At 49.4% G+C, this 24,279-nt stretch overlaps 1 protein-coding gene across 1 annotated transcript in view; it reads right to left on the reverse strand.

Moving 5' to 3' along the window:
• Positions 1-24,279, reverse strand: part of MAP3K4 (mitogen-activated protein kinase kinase kinase 4) — a 540,168-nt gene that overhangs the window by 66,567 nt on the left and 449,322 nt on the right. The window contains 2 exon segments of the mRNA XM_030198101.1: positions 369-561; positions 9,173-9,249. Coding sequence (XP_030053961.1) covers positions 369-561; positions 9,173-9,249 — 270 coding nt within the window.

Raw genomic sequence — 24,279 nt, forward strand, 5'->3', positions numbered from 1 at the left:
CAACAACCGGCTCGCAAAACTCAGTAAAATTTTAACACAGGCTCATGTGAGCCATGTGCGAGCTGGCTCCAGCACACACCACTGATCATATTTTAAGGTCCTGGAAGCATGGGCAACCTTGTAGAGGGAGATATATGCTGTTGATGCAAAACAGGGGCATTACTATGATTAGGCTACTGCCTACTTGAGGAGGTGCAACACTAGCTAACATATCTGGCTATGAGCAGCAGGTACATTCTGGCACAAGTACCAGGGATTGCTACCTCCTACTATAGATCTTGGAGGCATCATATTGCATTGCATCAGAAAGCAAATTCAGGAACTGCAAACAGAATAGTGTTAAAACCTTCCTATTTGTAAAACCTTACCAATTTTATTGCCTCTTTGCCACTTGAAGGTAACCTTCCGTAAGCCAACATGCATGATGTTATCATAGGATTTAGGAGTGTCACAGACTTGACCAATGATATTCTTCCTCCTCATGTTCCGGTACCTCTCCTGCTCAAACAACCGCACTGATTTCTGAATCGTATACATAGGTCCATGTTTAGAAGCAATATCTGAAAAGATCCATGTACAATTATCTTTACTTTAAAACAAAACAAAACCTATATGACCATAGCTAGCAAACACAATGAAGGAGAATTAGTTTTATTTACACTGCTGCAAGATCATGCACAAAAGTATGCACTACAATTAAAATAGTAAAGAAAACCACAGCTTCTATCCTCCTCTGAATTCCTTATTTCAAGGCTGTAGTTTTTTTTTCCTCTGGTTTTAGACCCTCTCATTCCTATAGGCTACATTTACATTTTATCTGATTCAGTGCCATTGACCAGTATCAAAGTGGTTTACAGTCCATGTATAAAAAGAAAATAAAGGAAGACACAAAATAAGGCCTAGGTTACAATGTGCTAAATAAAAGTATATAAAAATATAGAAATTAAAAAAAAATAGGCAAATTAGTAGAAAATAACTTTTCTAAGCAAAGACTGGACAAGAGACTTTTCCAAAGAGTACGAGCAACCACTCGAAAGCAGATCTTAAGAGTGTGGTCCTTACAATCTTCAGCTACAGAATCAGCTCTTTGCTTTCAAGCTGAGCGTTAAGAGTTTAGCAGTGCCATTCTGTGACCTGCCAGAGTTAACTTTAATGTACTCTGATAAAAATCCTGGAGGTTCTGGAACAACATAGTAGATGGGCAGTACAGAAAAGATCAATCAACTGATTCAATTTGCCCAGTTATTCCTGGTATATCCCAACTTCCAGCTACAGGAATGTGACCACCCACAAAATCTCTCTCCTTATCCAGGACAATTTTTGTTGCCTTCCTCATCCCAGTCCCTTGCACAGTTGGCCTCTGGATGCTCAGTCTATGGCCAACTTCATTACTCTGCATGGTGCTGCCCACAGAACTGTGGCAGCTCTTTAGGCATCTTCGCTGTCCACTGCTTTAAGAGCATTCTACTTCATATTTGTACCTGAAGCAAGAATCCAGGAGTGAACCTAAACCTGCCATTATCACTTGGCTTTCAGGGTGATCCCAAGACTTCAGTGCAAAGTTATCTCTGTGCAGGAAAAACATAGCACCTTACTGATCAAGAAACCAAGCTTATTGTCTTCCCACCCAAACCCACTCCCCCTCTGCCTCCACTCTCTATCTCAGTTGATAACACCCTCATCGTCCCCGTCTCATCTGCCCGCAACCTCGGAGTCATCTTCGACTCCTCCCTCTCCTTCTCTGCGCATATCCAGCAGATAGCCAAGACCTGTTGCTTCTTCCTCTATAACATTAGCAAAATTCGCCCTTTCCTCTCTGAGCACAGCCACCCGAACTCTCGTCCACTCTCCATTACCTCTCGCCTTGACTACTGCAACCTACTCCTCACTGGCCTCCCACTTAGCCATCTATCCCCCCTTCAGTCCATTCAGAACTCGCTGCATGTCTTATCTTCCGCCTGGACCGATATACTCATATCACCCCTCTCCTCAAGTCACTTCACTGGCTTCCAATCAGGCCACATACAGTTCAAGCTTCTCCTACTAACCTACAAATGCACTCGACCTGCAGCCCCTCCGTTACCTCTCTACCCCTCATCTCCCCTTACTGTTCCTACCCATAACCTCCGCTCTCAAGACAAATCCCTCCTCTCAGTACCCTTCTCCACCACCGCCAACTCCAGGCTCCGCCCTTTTCTGCCTCACCTCACCCCATGCTTGGAATAAACTCCCTGAGCCCATACACCAGGCCCCCTCCCTGCCCATCTTCAAATCCTTGCTCAAAGCCCACCTCTTCAATGTCGCCTTCAGCACCTAACCACTACACCTCTATTCAGGAAATCTTGACTGCCCCAACTTGACATTTCGTCCTTTAGATTGTAAGCTCCTTCGAGTAGGACTGTCCTTCTTTGTTAAACTGTACATGCGCTGCGTAAACCCTAGTAGCGCTCTGGAAATGTTAAGTAGTAGTAGTTCAGAGAATGGGGCATTTAAAGTGAGAAGTCTTACTAATGGAATGTTTCAAAATGTGTCACACTGGAAACAAACACGACACCGCTAACTGCTCTGCCTGCATGCCCTGGTCATATTTTAGGAGAAAAGACAAAGCGAATGCTACATACCTGTAGAAGGTATTCTCCGAGGACAGCAGCTGATTGTTCTCACTGATGGGTGACGTCCACGGCAGCCCCTCCAATCGGAATCTTCACTAGCAAAGGCCTTTGCTAGTCCTCTCGCGCGCCAATGCGCACCCGCGCCATGCGCGAACGGCCGTCTTCCCGCCCCGAAACCGGCTTGTTGCCGGCCAGTCTCATATGTAGCAAAACAAAGACAAGGGAACACAAACTCCAAAGGGGAGGCGGGCGGGTTGTGAGAACAATCAGCCTGCTGTCCTCGGAGAATACCTTCTACAGGTATGTAGCATTCGCTTTCTCCGAGGACAAGCAGGCTGCTTGTTCTCACTGATGGGGTATCCCCTAGCCCCCAGGCTCACTCAAAACAACAACCATGGTCAATTGGGCCTCGCAACGGCGAGGACATAACTGAGATTGACCTAAAAATTTACCAACTAACTGAGAGTGCAGCCTGGAACAAACAAACAGGGCCCTCGGGGGGTGGAGTTGGATCCTAAAGCCCAAACAGGTTCTGAAGAACTGACTGCCCGAACCGACTGTCGCGTCGGGTATCCTGCTGTAGGCAGTAATGAGATGTGAATGTGTGGACAGATGACCACGTCGCAGCTTTGCAGATCTCTTCAATGGTGGCTGACTTCAAGTGGGCTACCGACGCTGCCATGGCTCTAACATTATGAGCCGTGACATGACCCTCAAGAGCCAGCCCAGCCTGGGCGTAAGTGAAGGAAATGCAATCTGCTAGCCAATTGGATATGGTGCGTTTCCCCACAGCCACTCCCCTCCTATTGGGATCAAAAGAAACAAACAATTGGGCGGACTGTCTGTTGGGCTGTGTCCGCTCCAGATAGAAGGCCAATGCTCTCTTGCAGTCCAATGTGTGCAGCTGACGTTCAGCAGGGCAGGAATGAGGACGGGGGAAAGAATGCTGGCAAGACAATTGACTGGTTCAGATGGAACTCCCGACACGACCTTTGGCAAGAACTTAGGGTGAGTGCGGAGGACTACTCTGTTATGATGAAATTTGGTGTAAGGGGCCTGGGCTACCAGGGCCTGAAGCTCACTGACTCTACGAGCTGAAGTAACTGCCACCAAGAAAATGACCTTCCAGGTCAAGTACTTCAGATGGCAGGAATTCAGTGGCTCAAAAGGAGGTTTCATCAGCTGGGTGAGAACGACATTGAGATCCCATGACACTGTAGGAGGCTTGACAGGGGGCTTTGACAAAAGCAAACCTCTCATGAAGCGAACAACTAAAGGCTGTCCTGAGATCGGCTTACCTTCCACACGGTAATGGTATGCACTGATTGCACTAAGGTGAACCCTTACAGAGTTGGTCTTGAGGCCAGACTCAGACAGGTGCAGAAGGTATTCAAGCAGGGTCTGTGTAGGACAAGAGCGAGGATCTAGGGGCCTTGGCTGTCACACCAGACGGCAAACCTCCTCCACAGAAAGAAGTAACTCCTCTTGGTGGAATCTTTCCTGGAAGCAAGCCAGATACGGGAGACACCCTCTGACAGACCCAAAGAGGCAAAGTCTACGCCCTCAACATCCAGGCTGTGAGGAGCCAGGCATCGGAGGCTGGGAGCATAAGCGCCCCTTCGTCCTGCATGATGAGGGTCGGAAAACACTCCAATCTCCACGGTTCTTCGGAGGACAACTCCAGAAGAAGAGGGAACCAGATCTGACGCGGCCAAAAAGGAGCAATCAGAATCATGGTGCCGCGGTCTTGCTTGAGTTTCAACAAAGTCTTCTCCACCAGAGGTATGGGAGGATAAGCATACAGCAGACCCTCCCCCCAATCCAGGAGGAAGGCATCCGATGCCAGTCTGCCGTGGGCCTGAAGCCTGGAACAGAACTGAGGGACCTTTGTGGTTGGCTCGAGATGCGAAGAGGTCTACCAAGGGGGTGCCCCACACCTGGAAGATCTGTCGCACTACACGGGAATTGAGCGACCACTCGTGAGGTTGCATAATCCTGCTCAACCTGTCGGCCAGACTGTTGTTTACGCCTGCCAGATATGTGGCTTGGAGCACCATGCCGTGACGGCGAGCCCAGAGCCACATGCTGACGGCTTCCTGACACAGGGGGCGAGATCCGGTGCCCCCCTGCTTGTTGACGTAGTACATGGCAACCTGGTTGTCTGTCTGAATTTGGATAATTTGGTGGGACAGCCGATCTCTGAAAGCCTTCAGAGCGTTCCAGATCGCTCGCAACTCCAGAAGATTGATCTGCAGATCGCGTTCTTGGAGGGACCAGCTTCCTTGGGTGTGAAGCCCATCGACATGAGCTCCCCACCCCAGGAAGACGCATCCGTGGTCAGCACTTTTTGTGGCTGAGGAATTTGGAAAGGACATCCCAGAGTCAAATTGGACCAAATCGTCCACCAATACAGGGATTCGAGAAAACTCGTGGACAGGTGGATTACGTCTTCTAGATCCCCAGCAGCCTGGAACCACTGGGAAGCTAGGGTCCATTGAGCAGATCTCATGTGAAGGCGGGCCATGGGAGTCACATGGACTGTGGAGGCCATGTGGCCTAGCAATCTCAACATCTGCCGAGCTGTGATCTGCTGGGACGCTCGCACCGCGAGACGAGGGACAACAAGTTGTTGGCTCTCGTCTCTGGGAGATAGGCGCGAGCCGTCCAAGAATCCAGCAGAGCTCCTATGAATTCGAGTCTCTGTACTGGGAGAAGATGGGACTTTGGATAATTTATCACAAACCCCAGTAGCTCCAGGAGGCGAATAGTCATCTGCATGGACTGCAGGGCTCCTGCCTCAGACGTGTTCTTCACCAGCCAATCGTCGAGATATGGGAACACGTGCACCCCCAGCCTGCGAAGTGCCGCTGCTACTACAGCCAAGCACTTTGTGAACACCCTGGGCGCAGAGGCGAGCCCAAAGGGTAGCACACAGTACTGGAAGTGACGTGTGCCCAGCTAAAATCGCAGATACTGTCTGTGAGCTGGCAGTATCGGGATGTGTGTGTAGGCATCCTTCAAGTCCAGAGAGCATAGCCAATCGTTTTCCTGAATCATGGGAAGGAGGGTGCCCAGGGAAAGCATCCTGAACTTTTCTTTGACCAGATATTTGTTCAGGGCCCTTAGGTCTAGGATGGGACGCATCCCCCCTGTTTTCTTTTCCACAAGGAAGTACCTGGAATAGAATCCCAGCCCTTCTTGCCCGGATGGCACGGGCTCGACCGCATTGGCGCTGAGAAGGGCGGAGAGTTCCTCGGCAAGTACCGCTTGTGCTGGAAGCTGTAAGACTGAGCTCCCGGTGGACAATTTGGAGGTTTTGAGGCCAATTGAGGGTGTATCCTTGCCGGACTATTTGGAGAACCCACTGATCGGAGGTTATGAGAGGCCACCTTTGGTGAAAAGCTTTCAACCTCCCTCCGACTGGCAGGTCGCCCGGCACTGACACTTGGATGTCGGCTATGCTCTGCTGGAGGCAGTCAAAGCTCGTCCCTTGCTTTTGCTGGGGAGCCGGGGGCCTTGCTGAGGCGCACGCTGCTGACGAGAGCTGAGCGCGCTGGGGCTTAGCTGGGCCGCAGGCTGTCGAGAAGGAGGATTGTACCTACGCTTGCCAGAAGAGTAGGGAACAGTCTTCCTTCCCCCAAAAAAATCTTCTACCTGTAGAGGTAGAGGCTGAAGGCTGCCGGCGGGAGAACTTGTCGAATGCGGTGTCCCGCTGGTGGAGCTGCTCTACCACCTGTTCGACTTTCTCTCCAAAAATGTTATCCGCACGGCAAGGCGAGTCCGCAATCCGCTGCTGGATTCTATTCTCCAGGTCGGAGGCACGCAGCCATGAGAGCCTGCGCATCACCACACCTTTAGCAGCGGCCCTGGACGCAACATCAAAGGTGTCATACACCCTCTGGCCAGGAATTTCTGCACGCCTTCAGCTGCCTGACCACCTCCTGAAATGGCTTGGCTTGCTCAGGGGGGAGCGCATCAACCAAGCCCGCCAACTGCCGCACATTGTTCCGCATGTGTATGCTCGTGTAGAGCTGGTAAGACTGAATTTTGGCCACGAGCATAGAAGAATGGTAGGCCTTCCTCCCAAAGGAGTCTAAGGTTCTAGAGTCCTTGCCCGGGGGCGCCGAAGCATGCTCCCTAGAACTCTTAGCCTTCTTTAGGGCCAGATCCACAACTCCAGAATCATGAGGCCAACTGGGTGCGCATCAGATCTGGGTCCCCATGGATCCGGTACTGGGACTCGATCTTCTTGGGGATGTGGGGATTAGTTAAAGGCTTGGTCCAGTTCGCAAGTAATGTCTTTTTTAGGACATGGTGCAAGGGAACAGTGGACGCTTCCTTAGGTGGAGAAGGATAGTCCAGGAGCTCAAACATTTCAGCCCTGGGCTCGTCCTCCACAACCACCGGGAAGGGGATGGCCGTAGACATCTCCCGGACAAAGGAAGCAAAAGACAGACTCTCAGGAGGGGAAAGCTGTCTTTCAGGAGAGGGAGTGGGATCGGAAGGAAGACCCTCAGACTCCTCGTCAGAGAAATATCTGGGGTCTTCTTCTCTTCCCACGAGGCCTCACCCTCGGTGTCAGACACAAGTTCACGGACCTGTGTCTGCAACCGTGCCCGACTCGACTCCATGGAGGCCACGTCCACGATGGGGCGTCGAGAGGTAGACTCCCTCGCCCGCATCGGCGAAGCTCCCTCCGCCGACGTAGTCGGGGAGCCTTCCTGGGAGGCGACGGCAGCCGGTACCGCACGCTGGCACCGACGCCGGAGACCTCACCTCGTGCGATGGTCCAGCCGGCGCCACGCTCGACAGTACCGGTGCGCAAGCACCGCCGGTACCGGGAGGTGGTAGGGCGCAGCAGCTCTCCCAGAATCTCTGGAGAAAGGGCCCGGAGGCTCTCGTTCATGAGCGGCTGCAGAGAAAGGCATGGAGGTCGATGCAGGCGTCGACGGTCAGAACCTGTTCGGCGTGGAGGCTGTTCCGGGCTGTCCAGAGTGGAGCGCATCGACCCTCCTGAACAGAGGGTTGAGCGGTCCTCTCGGTGCCGATGCCTGCTGGGTGCCGACTCCTTCGGCGACCCAGAGCTCTCGGTACCGAAATGGGAAGGGGACCGGTGACGATGCTTCTTCGACTTCTTGGGACGAAGCATGTCACACGGAGCTTCCCGGTACCGATGAGGAGGACGTAGAATCCAGCCGTCGCTTCCTCGGGGCCGAGATCGAAGAAGGTCGGTCTCGGGGTGGGCTGTACCGCAGGGAGCCCTCAGGGTAGGGGGAGACCCACCCGAAGGCTCACCGCCACCAGCAGGGGAATGGACAGCCCTCACCTGCACTCCAGCGAAGCACCACCGTCCGACGACATCAGCAGACGAGGTCCCTGGTACCAACGACGTCGATGCAGCTGTCCGATGTCTCGGCGCCGATGCAGAGGGCCGATGCCTCGATGCACTCGATGCACTGGCCGCCGAGGTTGAAGGTCTGGACGCTGAAGACGTCGATGCACTCGATACCCCCCGGTGCCGATGCCGACGAAGAGCCCGAGAACAAAATGTTCCACTGGGCTAACCTCGCTACCTGAGTCCGCCTTTGCAAAAGGGAACACAGACTACAGGCCTGAGGGCGGTGCCCAGCCCCCAGACACTGAAGACACGACGCGTGCCTGTCAGTGAGCGAGATTACCCGGGCGCACTGGGTGCACTTCTTGAAGCCGCTGGAAGGCTTCGCTGTCATGGCGGAAAAATCACGCCGGCGAAATCGAAAGACGAAATGGCGAAATTTGGCACAGAAAAATGGAAATTTCGACCGGGGCCTAAGTAAGGCCTACCCCGACAACGAAAGAAAACTTAACGGGGGCGAAAAAAAACTCGAAGTAGAGGGAGGAAAAACCAAAAGTGGTTAATCCAAATAATTTCTGGGATTTCTCACAGAAAGCAGTCGAAAAAACGACGCGCGAGGCCGACTTTTCGGGGCACGAACGGTAAAGCACAACCGTACCGAGCCGCGGAGAAAGAAGACTGGCCGGCACAAGCCGGTTTCGGGCGGGAAGACGGCCGCGCATGCGCGGTGCGCATTGGCGCGCGAGGACTAGCAAAGGCCTTTGCTAGTGAAGATTCTGATTGGAGGGGCTGCCGTGGACGTCACCCATCAGTGAGAACAAGCAGCCTGCTTGTCCTCGGATAATAGATTTTTTTTTTTACCATTTCAGTCATCAGAATAATAATTAAACTGCCAGGTATTATGTTGATTTATTGCTGGAGACTTGGAATGCAACAGTGATCACAACTCATTTTCCATTAGAGACTTTGCATTTCCTCTACCTCCCTTACCCCAGTTTACCACTCAAGGCTACTTTTTGTTTTGGTCTGGTATCTTCCTCAAGGCTTCCAGCTTAACAGGAACCTGTCCCAGTTAGTGCCCAAGCCATTATTCAGAACTTCCCTTAACACACCCAATCAACAAAACAATTAAAAATAAAAATTTCCAAGGCACTATTGAAGTAATTGAAAGACTGCCATTTGCAGCAGTGGTACCATACCATGGTGCTAGCTCCATTTCTCTTACCTTGGTCTGGTCGAGAAGTGTTTGAAGCCGGCTCCTTCGAGATGAATTGTTTATATCTCCCTTTGGATATGAGGGCTCTGAGGTGACAAAAGGAAAAGACACAAAAAATAAAAACATTTCCCCCCACAAATATTTTAAAAATGTAAACAAGGGGTAGGCAGGTTTCATATTTTAGGTATAAAACAGAAACCACAGTGTTACCAATCTCTCACTGACTGGCCGTTTCCCCTTTAACTTTCTTATAACAACAAATTATAGTGTCATTTACTAAAACTCAGCATTTTCTTGTGCTGTTAATGTGTGATATTTGCTGCAAGGCTCTGTGGTAAACAATGCACATTAATGGCATTAGTCTGCAATATTACCAAATGACTGCCTAGAAAATTGTTTTCCCCTTTTATGAATATTCCCAAACTTTCTATAGCAATACCATTGCATATCAGCAAATGAGAACTAGCACACAAGAAACCAAGCCCCCCTTCCTTTTTTTTTGGGGGGGGGGGGGGGTTAATTCAGAAGTCATGATAGTGCCAATTACCATTTGCTTGGCTGGAGATATGTTAACTATTGTAAACTACCAAAGAGGAGACCCTTCAGTACATGCAACTCAGCATCACCCTTTAACAGTACAGAATCCCTAGCTTTAAGGACACTTTGGCCATCTGCTCCGAACTGAGAAGTGTTTTTAGGTGTTTCTGGAGGGTTAAATTTTCTTTCTCACTTTAGAGGTGTGTTTTTTCATTGGAATACGTTTGATCTTCCTTATTTCTACCCTTTCACTTTTTTTTTTAATTATTATTGTACATATTTTGGAATGCCTTTTCTTAATCACTGACTTGTTTGTAACATGGTTATTTTCTGTACAGATTATGGTTGGCATAGTTTTATGCACTGAGTAAAGGAGCACCCCACTTTTTAACACTGTACGTTGAGAATTGAGGGGAACTAGGTTCTTTTTTTTTTTTAATTCTTTTTATTAGTTTCAATAATCAGTATTACAACAGTAAATCATACTGATCACATTAACATAAACTTGTTCATACTTAGAAGTCAGTATGCTTACTAAGGTCTCCCTGTGTTGAGTGCAACAACATCCCTCCATTCCCCCCCCCCCCCCCCACACCCTTCCCGTTCCCTCCCTCACCCTCTCTATCTACCTCTAACTCACTTTATCTCCCCAACCCACCCACCTCCCCTAACCCCCTAAATCATTTATGCAGAGTATCTGAGATATTACACAGGGATGTCCACTGTTCATACTGTTCCCATGTTTGTAGTGAGTAATCAACTGTCCCTGATGTAGCACAGTAAGTTTTGACATCAAACAAATATGGTCCAATTTGTTTAAGATTGCCCGCCGATCCGGGAGAGTGGGCTGTTTCCATTTCGCTGCCAGGACCAGTTTGCTCGCCACAACAATTGTGCAGCGAACCGGTGTATTGACACCAGCACACCTGGAGGTCTAGCATGTAGTAGGCAATACTCCAGCTTCAAGGGATAGCGTATCACAGTGACCTCCCACAATAGGTTCAATACTTCCATCCAATACTGCTGTGCAAGGTTACAGTCCCACCAAATATGTACCATGTCTCCTACTTGTCCACATTGACGCCATCAAAATCAGAGCCTGTTTTAAACATTGTAACTAGTCGTTTTGGTGTATAATACCAACTGTATAGCATTTATGCCCATTCTCTACCAGCGCACTGGACACTGATACCTGAAGTAGTGATCTGAACATAATTTCCATTGGGGGGGGGGGGGGGGTAGTGTAGTCGCCCCTATAATCTTTTCCCACTTGGATAAATAATACTCAACTGGATTCCCATATTGTAGCAATGCTTTCTATATCCTTGATATACCCCCCCCCCCCGGCCTCCCCCCCCATCATTCCCTTTTCTAATTTTGTTTTGATAGGCGAAGATCTCCTGTGCCAGAAAATCCTTAACCTGATAGTATTGAAAGGCCTGCAGGGGAGATGGCCCATATTCCTGGCACAGTACTTCCAATTTTACTGGCGCATTTTCTTCCCACATCTGTCCTAGTGTACACAGTCCCATTCCCTCCCATGCCCGATATGCCGCATCTTGAAGTCCCGGACCAAAATCAGGGACAAAGTGGAGATACATATATTTGAAATACCTTCGCCCAGGGAAGAATTTTTCTCTTAATTTATTTCAGATTCCCAAAGGTCCCTGGATCAGTGGGGGGCTTCTCCGTGTGATCTCTCCCAACATCTGATTAGGTAGCCAAGATATTGCCTGTAGTGGAAAGGGCCCCATCCATCCTTGCTCCAGCTTTGTCCAGATTTTCTCCCCACCTTGTAGCCAGGTTGCTAAGATTCTAAGGTGTGTTGCATGATAGTATGACTGAAGGGAGAGAACCCCCATACCTCCCCACTCTCTGGCCTGGTACATTACCTCTCTACGTACCCCGTGGTGGGGTCTCTTTTTCCAAATGAATGAAAACATTTTGCTCTGTATCTCTTGTAAGAATTTGTTCGGTAATGTTATTGGTAGGACCATAAACAAATAAATAATCTTAGGTAGGAGCACCATTTTTATCACATTTATCCTCCCCATCCAAGACAAGGTCAGGCCCTCCCACCTACGAAGATCCTTGAATAGTCGTCTTGTTACTTCGCGGAAATTCACTTGAAACAACTCTTCAATTTGTCGAGGAATGTTAACCCCCAGGTACCCAATATATCAGGGCGCCCACAAAAATGAGAAGGAGGACTAGAAAAGAGTCCTCTGCTGGTCAGGGACGTTTACATCCAGAGCTTCTGACTTGTCAAAATTGATTTTAAAGCCCGACATCACCCCGTAAGCCCTCAGCACTTCCTGCACCAATGGAAACGAGATCAAAGGTTCCCTTAACATACGCAAAATATCATCTGCAAAAAGGAGAACATGAGTCTCCCGTCCCCCCAGTCTCGAGCCCCGGATCTCCGGATGCTGCCAAATTTTTACTGCCAGGGGTTCCATTATTATTGCGAATAGCAAGGGGAGATTGCACAGCCCTGTCTCGTCCCTCTATGTAAGCGAAATGGTTGGTCCCAGAAAACAGCAGAGCGAAATGGTTGGGACATGGTGCCATTGACCCCCACCACGGCCGATGGCCTTTTATAGATCAGGCGAAGCCAGTGCACAAAGTGGCCTGAGATACCCATCTCTCTAGCACTGCGAAGAGGAATGGCCAGCCTACGCGATTGAAGGCCTTTTCCGTGTCTAACAAAAGGATCGCATCGGAATTTTGGCCTCTTGTACATGGGATACCATCTGAAGAGCTCGGTGAATGTTATCGAATGTCTGTCGCCCCTGACAAAGCCCGCCTGGTCTTCATGCACCAGGGACGCGAGGTACCTTGCAATCAACCCGCTAGTATCTTCTTAACGATTTTATAATCAACTCCCAGAAGAGATGGCGCCACCTGTAACGAATTCCCAACTCTTGTAAGTGCCGGGTGACCGGTTTCAATTCAGCTCGCCGTTTCAGAGTGGACATTGCTAGGTCCCAGTAGATCTCCACTCCATAGGAAACAACAAACTGCCCTTCATCCACGATCTCTTCATCTCTCGCTCCCTTCAACTGCTCGCCCTAACCGAAACCTGGATCTCCCCGGAAGACTCGGCCTCAGTCGCGGCCCTCTGCCATGGAGGTTATCTCTTCTCCACACTCCCCGCCCAGTTGGCCACGGTGGAGGCGTTAGGCTACTACTCTCGCCCTCCTGTAGTTTCCAAGCCCTCCCCCTACCGCAGTCTCACTGCTTCTCATCCTTTGAAGCCCACTCCATCCGGCTATTCTACCCGCTGCCACTCAGAGTCGCAGTCATCTACCGCCCCCCTGATAAATCCTTCTCTTCCTTCCTCACCGACTTTGATGCTTGGCTTTCCGTCTTTCTTGAAACCTCATCTCCGTCCCTCATTCTCGGAGACTTTAACATACACGCTGATGACCCATCCGACCCTAACGCTTCTAAGTTCCTCACCCTAACATCCTCCTTCAACCTCCAGCTGTGCTCCACCACCCCTACTCACCGTGACGGCCATTGTCTTGACCTCGTCCTCTCCTCCTCCGGCTCACCCTCCAATTTCCACATTTCTGTTCTACCTCTCTGCGATCATCACCTGATCACATTTACACTTCTTCACCCCCCCCCCCCTGCCCCGTCCAACTTTAACCACCTCCAGGAATCTCCAGGTTATTGACCCCCCCCCCCCCCCACACTTTATCCTCTAGTTTCTCTAATCTCCTCCCCTCCATCATGTCCTCCGAGACTGTAGACAAAGCGGTCTCCACTTACAATGCCGCTCTCTCCTCTGCTTTGGACACCCTCGCCCCATCCACCTCCCGTCCCACAAAGCGTACTAATCCCCAGCCTTGGCTGACCCCTTGCATCCGTTACCTTCGCTCCTGCACCCGATCCGCTGAACGCCTCTGGAGGAAATCTCGTACCCACAGACTTCTTTCACTACAAATTCATGCTATCCTCCTTCCATTCCTCCCTATTCCTTGCAAAACAGGACTATTACACCCAATTGACCAATTCTCTCAGCTCCAACTCTCGTTGTCTCTTCACCACCCTTAACTCCCTCCTCAAAGTGTCCCCCGCTCCCACTCCCCCTTCACTCTCTCCTCAATCACTGGCTGACTACTTCCGCGACAAGCTGCAAAAGATCAACCTTGAGTTCACTTCCAAGCCACCACCTCCTCTTCAGCCTGTAGCCCCATCCAACAACCAACCAACCATGGCCTCTTTCTCCTCCTTTCCTGAGATCACCGAGGATGAAACCTCTCGCCTTCTTTCCTCCTCGAAATGCACCACCTGTTCCTCCGATCCCATCCCCACCAACCTACTTAACACCATCTCCAATACTGTCACCCCCTCCATCTGTCGCATCCTTAACCTTTCTCTCTCCACTGCAACTGTCCCTGACACGCCCTGACAAGCACGCCGTAGTCACACCTCTCCTAAAAAAAACATCTCTTGACCCTACCTGCCCCTCCAACTACCGCCCCATCTCTCTCCTACCCTTCCTCTCCAAAATACTTGAGCGCGCCGTTCACAGTCGCTGCCTTGATTTTCTCTCCTCTTATGCCATCCTCGATCCACTTCAATCCGTTTTTCGCCCTCTTCACTCGACAGAAACAGCACTCTCTAAAGTCTGCAACGACCTGCTCCTCGCCAAATCCAGAGGCCACTATTCCATCCTCATCCTCCTACTCCTCGATCTATCCGCTGCGTTTGACACTGTCAATCATGATTTACTTCTTGCCACACTGTCCTCTTTTGGGTTCCAAGGCTCTGTCCTCTCATCTCTCCCACCGCACCTTCAGGGTACACTCTCATGGATCTTCCTCCACTCCCATCCCACTATCTGTTGGAGTTCCCCAGGGATCTGTCCTTGGACCCCTTCTCTTCTCAATCTACACCTCTTCCCTAGGCTCACTGATCTCATGGTTTTCAGTATCATCTTTATGCTGATGACACCCAGCTATATCTCTCCACACCAGACATCACCGCCGAGACCCAGGCCAAGGTATCAGCCTGCTTATCCGACATTGCTGCCTGGATGTCCAACTGCCACCTGAAGCTGAACATGTCTAAAACCGAGCTCCTCGTCTTTTCCACCTAAACCCACTTCTCCCTCTTCCTCCACTCTCTATCTCTGTTGATAACACCCTCATCCTCCCCATCCCATCTGCCCGCAACCTCGGAGTCATCTTCGACTCCTCCCTCTCCTTTCTCTGCGCATATCCAACAGACTGCCAAGACCTGTCGCTTCTTCCTCTTCAACATCAGCAAAATCGCCCTTTCCTCTCTGAGCACACCACACGAACTCTCGTCCACACTCTCATTACCTCTTGCCTTGACTACTGCCAACTTACTCCTCACCGGCCTCCCACCTAGCCATCTATCCCCCCTTCAATCCTTTCAGAATGCTGCCGCACGTCTTATATTCCGCCAGAACCGATATACTCATATCACCCCTCTCCTTAAGTCACTTCACTGGCTTCCAGATACCGCACACAATTCAAGCTTCTACTCCTTACCTACAAATGCACCCGGTCTGCGGCTCCTCACTACCTCTCTACCCTCATCTCCCCATATGTTCCCGCCCGTAACCTCCGCTCACAGGACAAATCCCTCCTTCAGTACTCTTCTCCACCACTGCCAACTCCAGGCTCCGCTCATTCTGCCTTGCCTCACCCTATGTCTGGAACAATCTTCCTCAACCCCTACGCAAGCCCCCTCCCTACCCATCTTCAAATCTCTGCTTAAAACTCACCTCTTCACTGCTGCCTTCGCGCACCTAACCTTCGGAAATATAGTATGCACTATCAGATGACTCTACACTTGTCTTTAGATTGTACACTTGTCTCTAGATTGTACACTGTCTTTTAGATTGTACAATTGTCTTTAGATTGTACACCTGTCTTTTAGATTGTAAGCTCCTTGAGCTGGGACTGTCCTTCCATGTTAAATGTCCAGCGCTGGTAACCCTAGTAGCGCTTTAGAAATGTTAAGTAGTAATCCCATTGAAATTAGTACTTTGGCGGGCTGCTTTCATAACTTGTCCTTTCAGCTTGTAGTCCCGAAGCATGCCACTATATCTTTTGGCAAATTTGGACGCGGAGAGCCCAACACTCTATGAGCTCTCTCCAGCTGGACGCTCCCGGTTCCAGTGTCGTTCCTTGTGTGGCAAGCAGATCACTTACTAGCTTTTAAACTGTCTCCTCACTGTTTTTATAGGCTGGTGTATCGGGGAGGCCTCTAAAGCGTGAATTGCGTAGGCGACTCCGATTCTCCAGGTCCTCCACTTTTTCGAGGACCTGCTGTTGACTGACCTGGAGCTCCCCTATTTGATGGTCCAATGTATCTAGCGCTTCAGAGTGGGTTTCAATACGTGTCTCCGTCTCTTCCAGGCGGGATCCCATCTCCCTCAGCTCGCCTCTCAGGTCTGCTCCTAGTGCCGCCAAGTCACCTCTCAGCGCCTTCAAATCAGATCTAATTTCCAGCAGCCAGTCCCTTCAGTCCGCCGATCCTTCAGTTTCAACGTCTCCTGAGTCTGCTAGCACGGGCGGGGGGTCTGCGGACATTTGCGGCTCCCCCCTTCCCTGCTGCATCTCCGCCGCCATCTTGGTTTTCCCTCACGGCGTGTTTCCACCCGGGAAAGCAAAGCGAGAGAGATCCGCCGCACTCTGCCTTGTTGTCATCCGGCAATAGCGATCCACTTCACTCTTGCTGCTCACTTTTGCGGCGGCGGAAGCTCGCTTAGATCGGGTTTATCGCTAATATATCTCGCGGGTCGCCCAGAGCTCCATTTTCAAGCAGCCATTTCGTCTGCTGATGTCACTTCTTCCCAAAGCCACTGTTGGATGGTTGGAAAGATGAAAGGAGAGGAACAGCATAACATTTAAGAAACAGCATGGTGAGAAACAAGACACTGATGACTTTGGTGCTGAAAATTGGGTTGTTTCAGTTCTTCCTACCATCTTGAACGAGTTTGCACCTCGTGACATTTTCAATGCTGATGAAAATGGTCCCTACTGACGAGCGATTCCTGATGGAACACTTGCATTCAAACATGCCAAAACTACTGGAGGTAAAACGTCGAAGGACCGACTGACGATCCTCCTTTGCTGCAATATGGATGGGAGTGAGAAGTTGGAACCTCTCGTCACTGGAAAGAACAAAGAGATCCGTTGCTTCAAGAATGTTAAGCGACTTCCTATGTCATAAGAAGCTAATGCAAATTCATGGATGACTAGGGAAATTTGGAAGCAGTGGCTAAAGAAGTTAGACACTAGAATGCGGGCACAAAAGCATCAGATTTTGTTGCTTTGTGATAATTGCACACAGTGATGATGTCAGGCTGTCTAACATCAAGGTGGTCTTCGTGCCACCAAACACTACCTCTCTGATCCAACCTATGGATCAGGGCATATTAGCCAATTTCAAACAACATTATCGGGCTCTTGTGCTACGTCGTCTGATGAGCATTATGGATGGCCAGACTGGCAAGGATAAACGTGCTGTTGAACTGGCTCGTAATCTATCACTGTTGGATTCCCTACATATGCAGAAAGAAGCCTGGAATCATGTTACACAGGCAACCATTGTGAACTGCTACAAGCGGGCAAACTTTGTTAGGGATGTGGAGAGGGACGAAACAGATGCGGCTGTTGCAAACGCGACAGATGAACAGGCTATTGACATCCCAGCCTGTGTTATTTAAGAGTTTCATCACTAAGTAGCTGTTGATTACGATCTACAAACAGCTGACGACAGCAGATGTGGAGATATGCGCCTACACTCAGGCAACGGCTGATGATGAAACAGATTATGAAATGAGCAGCGAGGCACATGTTGACTAAATTCAACACAGTGCGGGCCTATCTGGAGGCCACTGGATGTCAGTGCTATGACTTTTTACCATCTGGCAGATGTAGTCTATGGAACTCACAGACACAAGAGTGTACAGAGGACTATGACTGATTACTTCAAGTAAGCCTAACGTCAGTTAATGGAGACTGTATAACATCAGTTAACGAAGACTCTATACTGTACGTATAATAAACAGTAGTGTACATATGTTTATCAGATGTCAAGCTTCTTTGGGTCACAACGGTTAAGTGCACGCTCTGGTTAACTGCATGTATTTCTTTGGTCCCAGACCCTTGCACTTAAACGAATTGCACTGTAAATATATATATATATATATATATATACACACATTCATACACATACATACATACGTCTATCTATACATATATAATTTTTTTTCAATACGATATGTAGTGATAGAACTTCATAAACACTTTTCCTTAAAGTTGACACTTAAACCAACAAAATATTTTTTTCTGAAGTACAGAACAGGGAAAAAAAGTGGTCACCGAATATACCTTTAAACCATAGAGCTACTACTACTACTACTACTTAACATTTCTAGAGAGCTACTAGGGTTACGCAGCGCTGTACAGTTTAACAAAGAAGGACAGTCCCTGCTCAACTACTACTACTACTATTTAGCATTTCTATAGCGCTACAAGGCGTATGCAGTGCTGTACAAACATAGAAGAAAGACAGTCCCTGCTCAAAGAGCTCTATCAATACATGGTTTCATAATATAACTTTTGATTTTAGGTTTTAACCAATACATACACAGCCGCCAAGGGGGGGGGGGACAAAATTCCCTGGGTCCAACCTCCAAGGGGGGGGGGGGGGCGGTGCTGGCAAGCTTCTTCCGGGTCTGGTTCTGTCCTGTTCCTGCGTGCTGGCCGGGACCTGGATGATTACATTAATGTGATAACCCGGGTGACCTGGGACATCGTGTTACTGCAATCATCCAGGCCCCAACTCCTGGCACACAGGAGCAGGGGCAGTCAAACACACAAGGTAAGGGAGCAGGCAGCCCAAATGTGTGAGTGGGGGGGGGGGGGGGGGGGCGCGGCGTGAGTGGGGGGAGGGGGAGGCACCATAGCAGCGGCCTAGGTGGGGGGCGGTCTTGCCCTGGGCTCGGCTGTGACTCTCGATGGTCCTGAATATATACAGAGTGATGCGAGAAGGATTTCCCTTATTATTGTAGTACTAGTAAAAAAGGCCTGTTTCTGTCAGAAATGAAACGGGCGCTAGCAAGGTTTTCCTCGGAGTGTATGTTTCAGAAAGAGTGTGTGTGAGAGATGGAGTGTCTGTGTCAGAGAGAGAATGAGAGAGAGAGACAGAGTGTGTGTGTGTTTGTGTGTGAGAGAGAGTGTGTTTGAGAGACAGAGTGTCTGTGTGAGACTGTGAGTGAGAGAGAGATAGAGACTATGTGTGTGTGTGACAGAGAGTGTGATAGACAGAGAGTGTGTCAGACAGCATGTATGTGAGAGACAGAGAGTGAGTGAGTGACTGGTCTGAGGACCCCTTTCACCCCCTCCCTCTCCCCTGCCCCCCTGCAGCCACCCATGTGCAACGACCCTCCTCTCACCCTGCAACCACCCATGTCCAGCGACCCTCCTCTCCCCCTGCAGCCACGCATGTGCAGCATCCCTCCTCGCTCACCTGCCCCCCCGCAGCCACTCGTCCAGTGACCCTCCTCTCCCCCTGCAGCCACCCATGTCCACCAACCCTCCTCACCCCCTGTAGCCACTCATCCAGTGACCCTCCTCTCCCCCTGCCCCCCCTGCAGCCACCAATGTCCACCAACCCTCCTCTCCCCCTGCAGCCACCCATGTCCAGCAACCCTCCTCTCCCCCTGCAGCATCCCTCCTGTCTCCCCTGTAGCCACCCACCTGGTCTCAGGACCCCCTCCCCACCAACCCTCCTCTCCCCCTGCAGCCACGCATATGCAGCGTCCCTCCTCTCTCCCTTGCCCCCCCCCTGCAGCAACCCATGTCCAGCGACCCTCCTTTCCCCTTGCTCCCCCTGCAGCCACCCATGTCCAGCAACCCTCCTCTCCCCCTGCAGCCCATGTCCAGCAACCCTCCTGTCCCCTGCCCCCCTGCAGCCACCCATGTCCAGCGACCCTCCTCTCCTTTCCCCTTGCCCCCCCCTTTAGCTACCCATGTACAGCGACCAACCTCTCCCCTGCCCCCCTTCAATCTCATTTCATGTCCTCTCGTTCTACCGCCTTCCCATCTCAGGAAAAGATTTGTTTGCAGATTAATACCTTTCAAATATTTGAACGTCTGTATCATATCACTCCTGTTTCTCCTTTTTTCCAGAGTATACATGTTCAGGTCAGCAAGTCTCTCCTCATACGTCTTGGAACGCAAATCCCATACCAATCTCGTAGCTTTTCTTTGCACCGATCCAATTTTTTTTACATCCTTTGCAAGGTACGATCGCCAAAACTGAACACAATACTCCAGGTGGGGCCTCATCAACGACTTGTACAGGGGCATCAACACTTCTTTTCTTCTGCTGGTCACACCTCTCTCTATACAGCCTAGCAGCCTTCTCGCTACGGCCACCGCCTTGTCACACTGTTCCGTCGCCTTACCACCACCCTCTGTCGTCTGTCCGTCAACCAGTTCCTAATCCAGTTCACCACTTCGGGACCCATCTTCAGCCCATCGAGTTTATTTAAAAGCCTCCTGTGGGGAACCGTGTCAAAAGCTTTGCTAAAATCTAAGTAGATTACGTCTATAGCATGTCGATGATTCAATTCTCCAGTTACCCAATCAAAGAATTCAATGAGATTCGTTTGGCACGATTTCCCTCTGATAAAACCATGTTGTCTCGGATCTTGCAACTTATTGGCTTCCAGGAAATTCACTATCCTTTCCTTCAGCATCGCTTCCATTACTTTTCCAATAACCGAAGTGAGGCTTACCGGCCTGTAGTTTCCAGCTTCTTCCTTATCACCATTTTTGTGAAGAGGGACCACATCCGCCGTTCTCCAATCCCTCGGAACCTCTCCCGTCTCCAAGGATTTATTAAACAAATCTTTAAGAGGACCCGCCAGAACCTCTCTGAGCTCCCTCAATATTCTGGGGTGGATCCCGTCCAGTCCCATGGCTTTGTCCACCTTTAGCTTTCCAAGTTGTTCATACACACTCTCTTCCGTGAACGGTGCTCTACCCACTCCATTCTCAGATGTACTTTTGCCAGTCCCTCGCGGTCCTTCTCCAGGATTTTCTTCAGTGAAAACAGAATAAAAGTATCTATTTAGCAAATTTGCTTTTTCTTCATCATTATCTACATAGCGGTTTGCTGTATCTTTTAGTCTCACAATTCCCTTTTTAGCCATTCTCCTTTCACTAATATATCTGAAGAAATTTTTGTCGCCCCTCCTTACATTTCTAGCCATTTGTTCTTCCGCTTGCGCCTTCGCTAGACGTACCTCTCTCTTGGCTTCTTTCAGTTTCATCCAGTATTCCTCCCTGTGTTCCTCTTCTTGAGTTTTTCAGGGGGTAATATGCCTTCAAGGCTCCTTCGTCGGGAGCAGCGTATCATTTTTCAGTGGAACACGATCGAGCCTGCTGGCTTAAACAGGGAAGCGTTGGCTGTTTAGAAGAAGAGGGGATGGGGTTTTAAAACTTTAAATCAGAGAGAAGTGCTGGTACCTGCACGCATGCGCTGGCGTTTGAACGCTGGAGTGTGAATGCAGGCATGTGGGGTTGAATCTCTCCACGCAGAACCCATAAGCTGTGAGAATTATTCAAAAGTGAGTAAAACTATTTTGAAAGGTAGATAGAAAAATGGGTTGTTTAAGAGAGACCTGTAGGATCTTCAACATGCTTCCTTGTTTTTTTGTGTTTGTTTAGGAACCCGACTCCTGATGACGCTTTAGCAGTGAAACACAGGCTGTGTAGAGTCTGGGTTAGAAGCATGGCGAACTGAATATATGTGCTTGGCTGTAAGCTATTTTGGTTTAACTACTGCTAACCATCTGAATTAAAGATGTGCAAGGACTTGGATATTATCATGAATTTAAGGATTTGAAAGACATTTTCTGCATGAATCAAGAATTTAAGGACTTGAAAGACACCCTCTGCTACTACTACTACTACTACTATTTGCATTTCTATAGCGCTACAAGGCATACACAGCGCTGCACAAACATAGAAGAAAGACAGTCCCTGCTCAAAGAGCTTATAATCTAATACACAAAAAATAAATAAAGTAAGCAAATCAAATCAATTAATGTGAACGGGAAGGAAGAGAGGAGAGTAGGTGGAGGCGAGTGGTTACGAGTCAAAAACAATGTTAAAGAGGTGGGCTTTCAGTCTAGATTTAAAGGTGGCCAAGGATGGGGTAAGACGTAGGGGCTCGAAGTTTATTCCAGGCGTAGGGTGCAGCGAGACAGAAGGCGCGAAGTCTGGAGTTGGCAGTAGTGGAGAAGGGAACAGATAAGAAGGATTTATCCATGGAGCGGAGTGCACGGGAAGGGGTGTAGGGATGGACGAGTGTGGAGAGATACTGGGGAGCTGCAGAGTGAGTACATTTATAGGTTAGTAGAAGAAGTTTGAACAGGATGCGAAAACGGATAGGGAGCCAGTGAAGGGTCTTTAGGAGAGGGGTAGTATGAGTAAAGCGACCCTGGCGGAAGACGAGACGGGCAGCAGAGTTTTGAACCGACTGGAGAGGGGAGAGGTGACTAAGTGGGAGGCCAGCAAGAAGCAGATTGCAGTAGTCTAAACGAGAGGTGACAAGGGTGTGGATGAGGATTTTGGTAGAGTGCTCGGAAAGAAAGGGGCGGATTTTACAGATGTTGTAAAGAAAGAAACGACAGGTCTTGGCAATCTGCTGGATATGAGCAGAGAAGGAGAGAGAAGAGTCAAAGATGACCCCAAGGTTTCAAGCTGAGGAGACAGGGAGAATGAGAGAGCCATCAACAGAAATAGAAAACGGGTGGAGCGGGGAAGTGGGTTTGGGGGGGGGGGGGGGAATGAGAAGCTCGGTTTTGGTCATATTTAATTTCAGGTGGCGTTGAGACATCCAGACAGCAATGTCAGACAAGCACGCTGAAACTTTGGTTTGGATGCAAGGTGAGATATCGGGGGTAGAAAGGTAGATTTGGGAGTCATCAGCATAGAGATGGTAGGAAAAGCCATGGGATGAGATTAATGAACCAAGGGAAGAAGTGTAGATAGAAAAGAGGAGGGGACCAAGAACAGAACCCTGAGGTACGCCGACAGGCAGAGGCATAGAAGTAGAAGAGGATCCACCAGAGTGAACACTAAAGGTGCGGAGGGAGAAGTAGAAAGAGAACCAGGAAAGGACAGAGCCCTGGAATCCAAGTGAGGACAGGGTATCGAGAAGTATGCTGTGATTGACAGTGTCAAAAGCAGCAGAAAGATCAAGAAGAATGAGGATGGAATATTGACCTCTGGATTTAGCCAGTAATAGGTCACTGGAGACTTTAGTAAGCGTAGTTTCAGTTGAGTGGAGAGGGCGAAAACCAGATTGTAGTGGGTCAAGAATAGCATGTGAGGAAAGAAAATCAAGGCAGCAGCGGTGAACAGCACGCTCAAGTAATTTGGAGAGAAAAGGAAGGAGGGAGATGGGTCGGTAATTAGAGGGACAAGTAGGGTCGAGTGAAGGCTTCTTAAGGAGAGGTGTGACCACAGCATGTTTAAAGGCAGCAGGGACAGTCGCAGTGGAAAGTGAGAGGTTGAGAATGTGACGGATAAAAGGAATAAGAGCAGGAGAGATGGCATTAAGAAGGTGGGTGGGAATGGGATCAGAGGAACAGGTGGTACATTTTGAGGAAGAAAGGAGAAGTGTAGTTTCCTCAATAGTAACTTCAGGAAAGGAGGAAAGGGAATGAGGGGAAGGAGAGAGAGGGGAACGGACTAGTGGAGGGAGAGCTGGTGAGGTAGAGAAAACAAGGTTTATCTTTTGAACCTTGTTGTGAAAGAATTCAGCAAGGGTCTGAGGAGATAATGAAGGGGGAGTTGGGGGAGGGGGCACCTTGAGGAGAGAGTTCAATGTGGTGAAGAGAAGTCGAGGATTAGAGCCAAGACAGTTGGTCAGTTGGATATAATAATCCTGTTTGGCACGTAAAAGAGCAGATTGGAAGGAGGTCAGCATGAACTTAAAGTGTAAGAAATCAGCAAGGGCCCGAGATTTCCGCCAGAGGCGTTCGGCGGAGCGGGTACAGGAACGTAGGTAGCGGATATTAGAAGTCAGCCAAGGTTGGGGTTTTGTACGCCTTACAGGGCGGGTCATCAAAGGTGCAAGAGTGTCTAAGGCAGAGGATAGAGTATTGTTGCAAGAAGAAACAGCCTCATTGACAGACGTGGATGGTGCCACAGTAGAGAGGAAGTTTGAAACATGGGAGGATAGAGATGAAGGGTCAATATCGTGAAGATTCCTAGATAAATTAGATAAGATAGGATGGGACTGGGAGGGAGGAGATTTAAGTGTGAAAGTTATAAGATGGTGATCAGAGGAGGGAAGATCAGAGGCAAGGAAACTAGAAGGTGAACAGTTGGAGGAGAAGATGAGATCAAGACAGTGACCATTTTGATGAGTGGGGGAGGTGGAGCATAGTTGGAGATTAAAGGAGGATGTTAAAGCGAGTAACTTGGAAATATAAGAGTTGGAAGGATCATTAGCAGGAATATTAAAGTCACCAAGGATGAGAGAGGGGGAGGAAGGATCATGGAAGA

This window comes from Microcaecilia unicolor, chromosome 3 (genome assembly GCF_901765095.1).
Source record: "Microcaecilia unicolor chromosome 3, aMicUni1.1, whole genome shotgun sequence".
Lineage (NCBI taxonomy): Eukaryota > Metazoa > Chordata > Amphibia > Gymnophiona > Siphonopidae > Microcaecilia > Microcaecilia unicolor.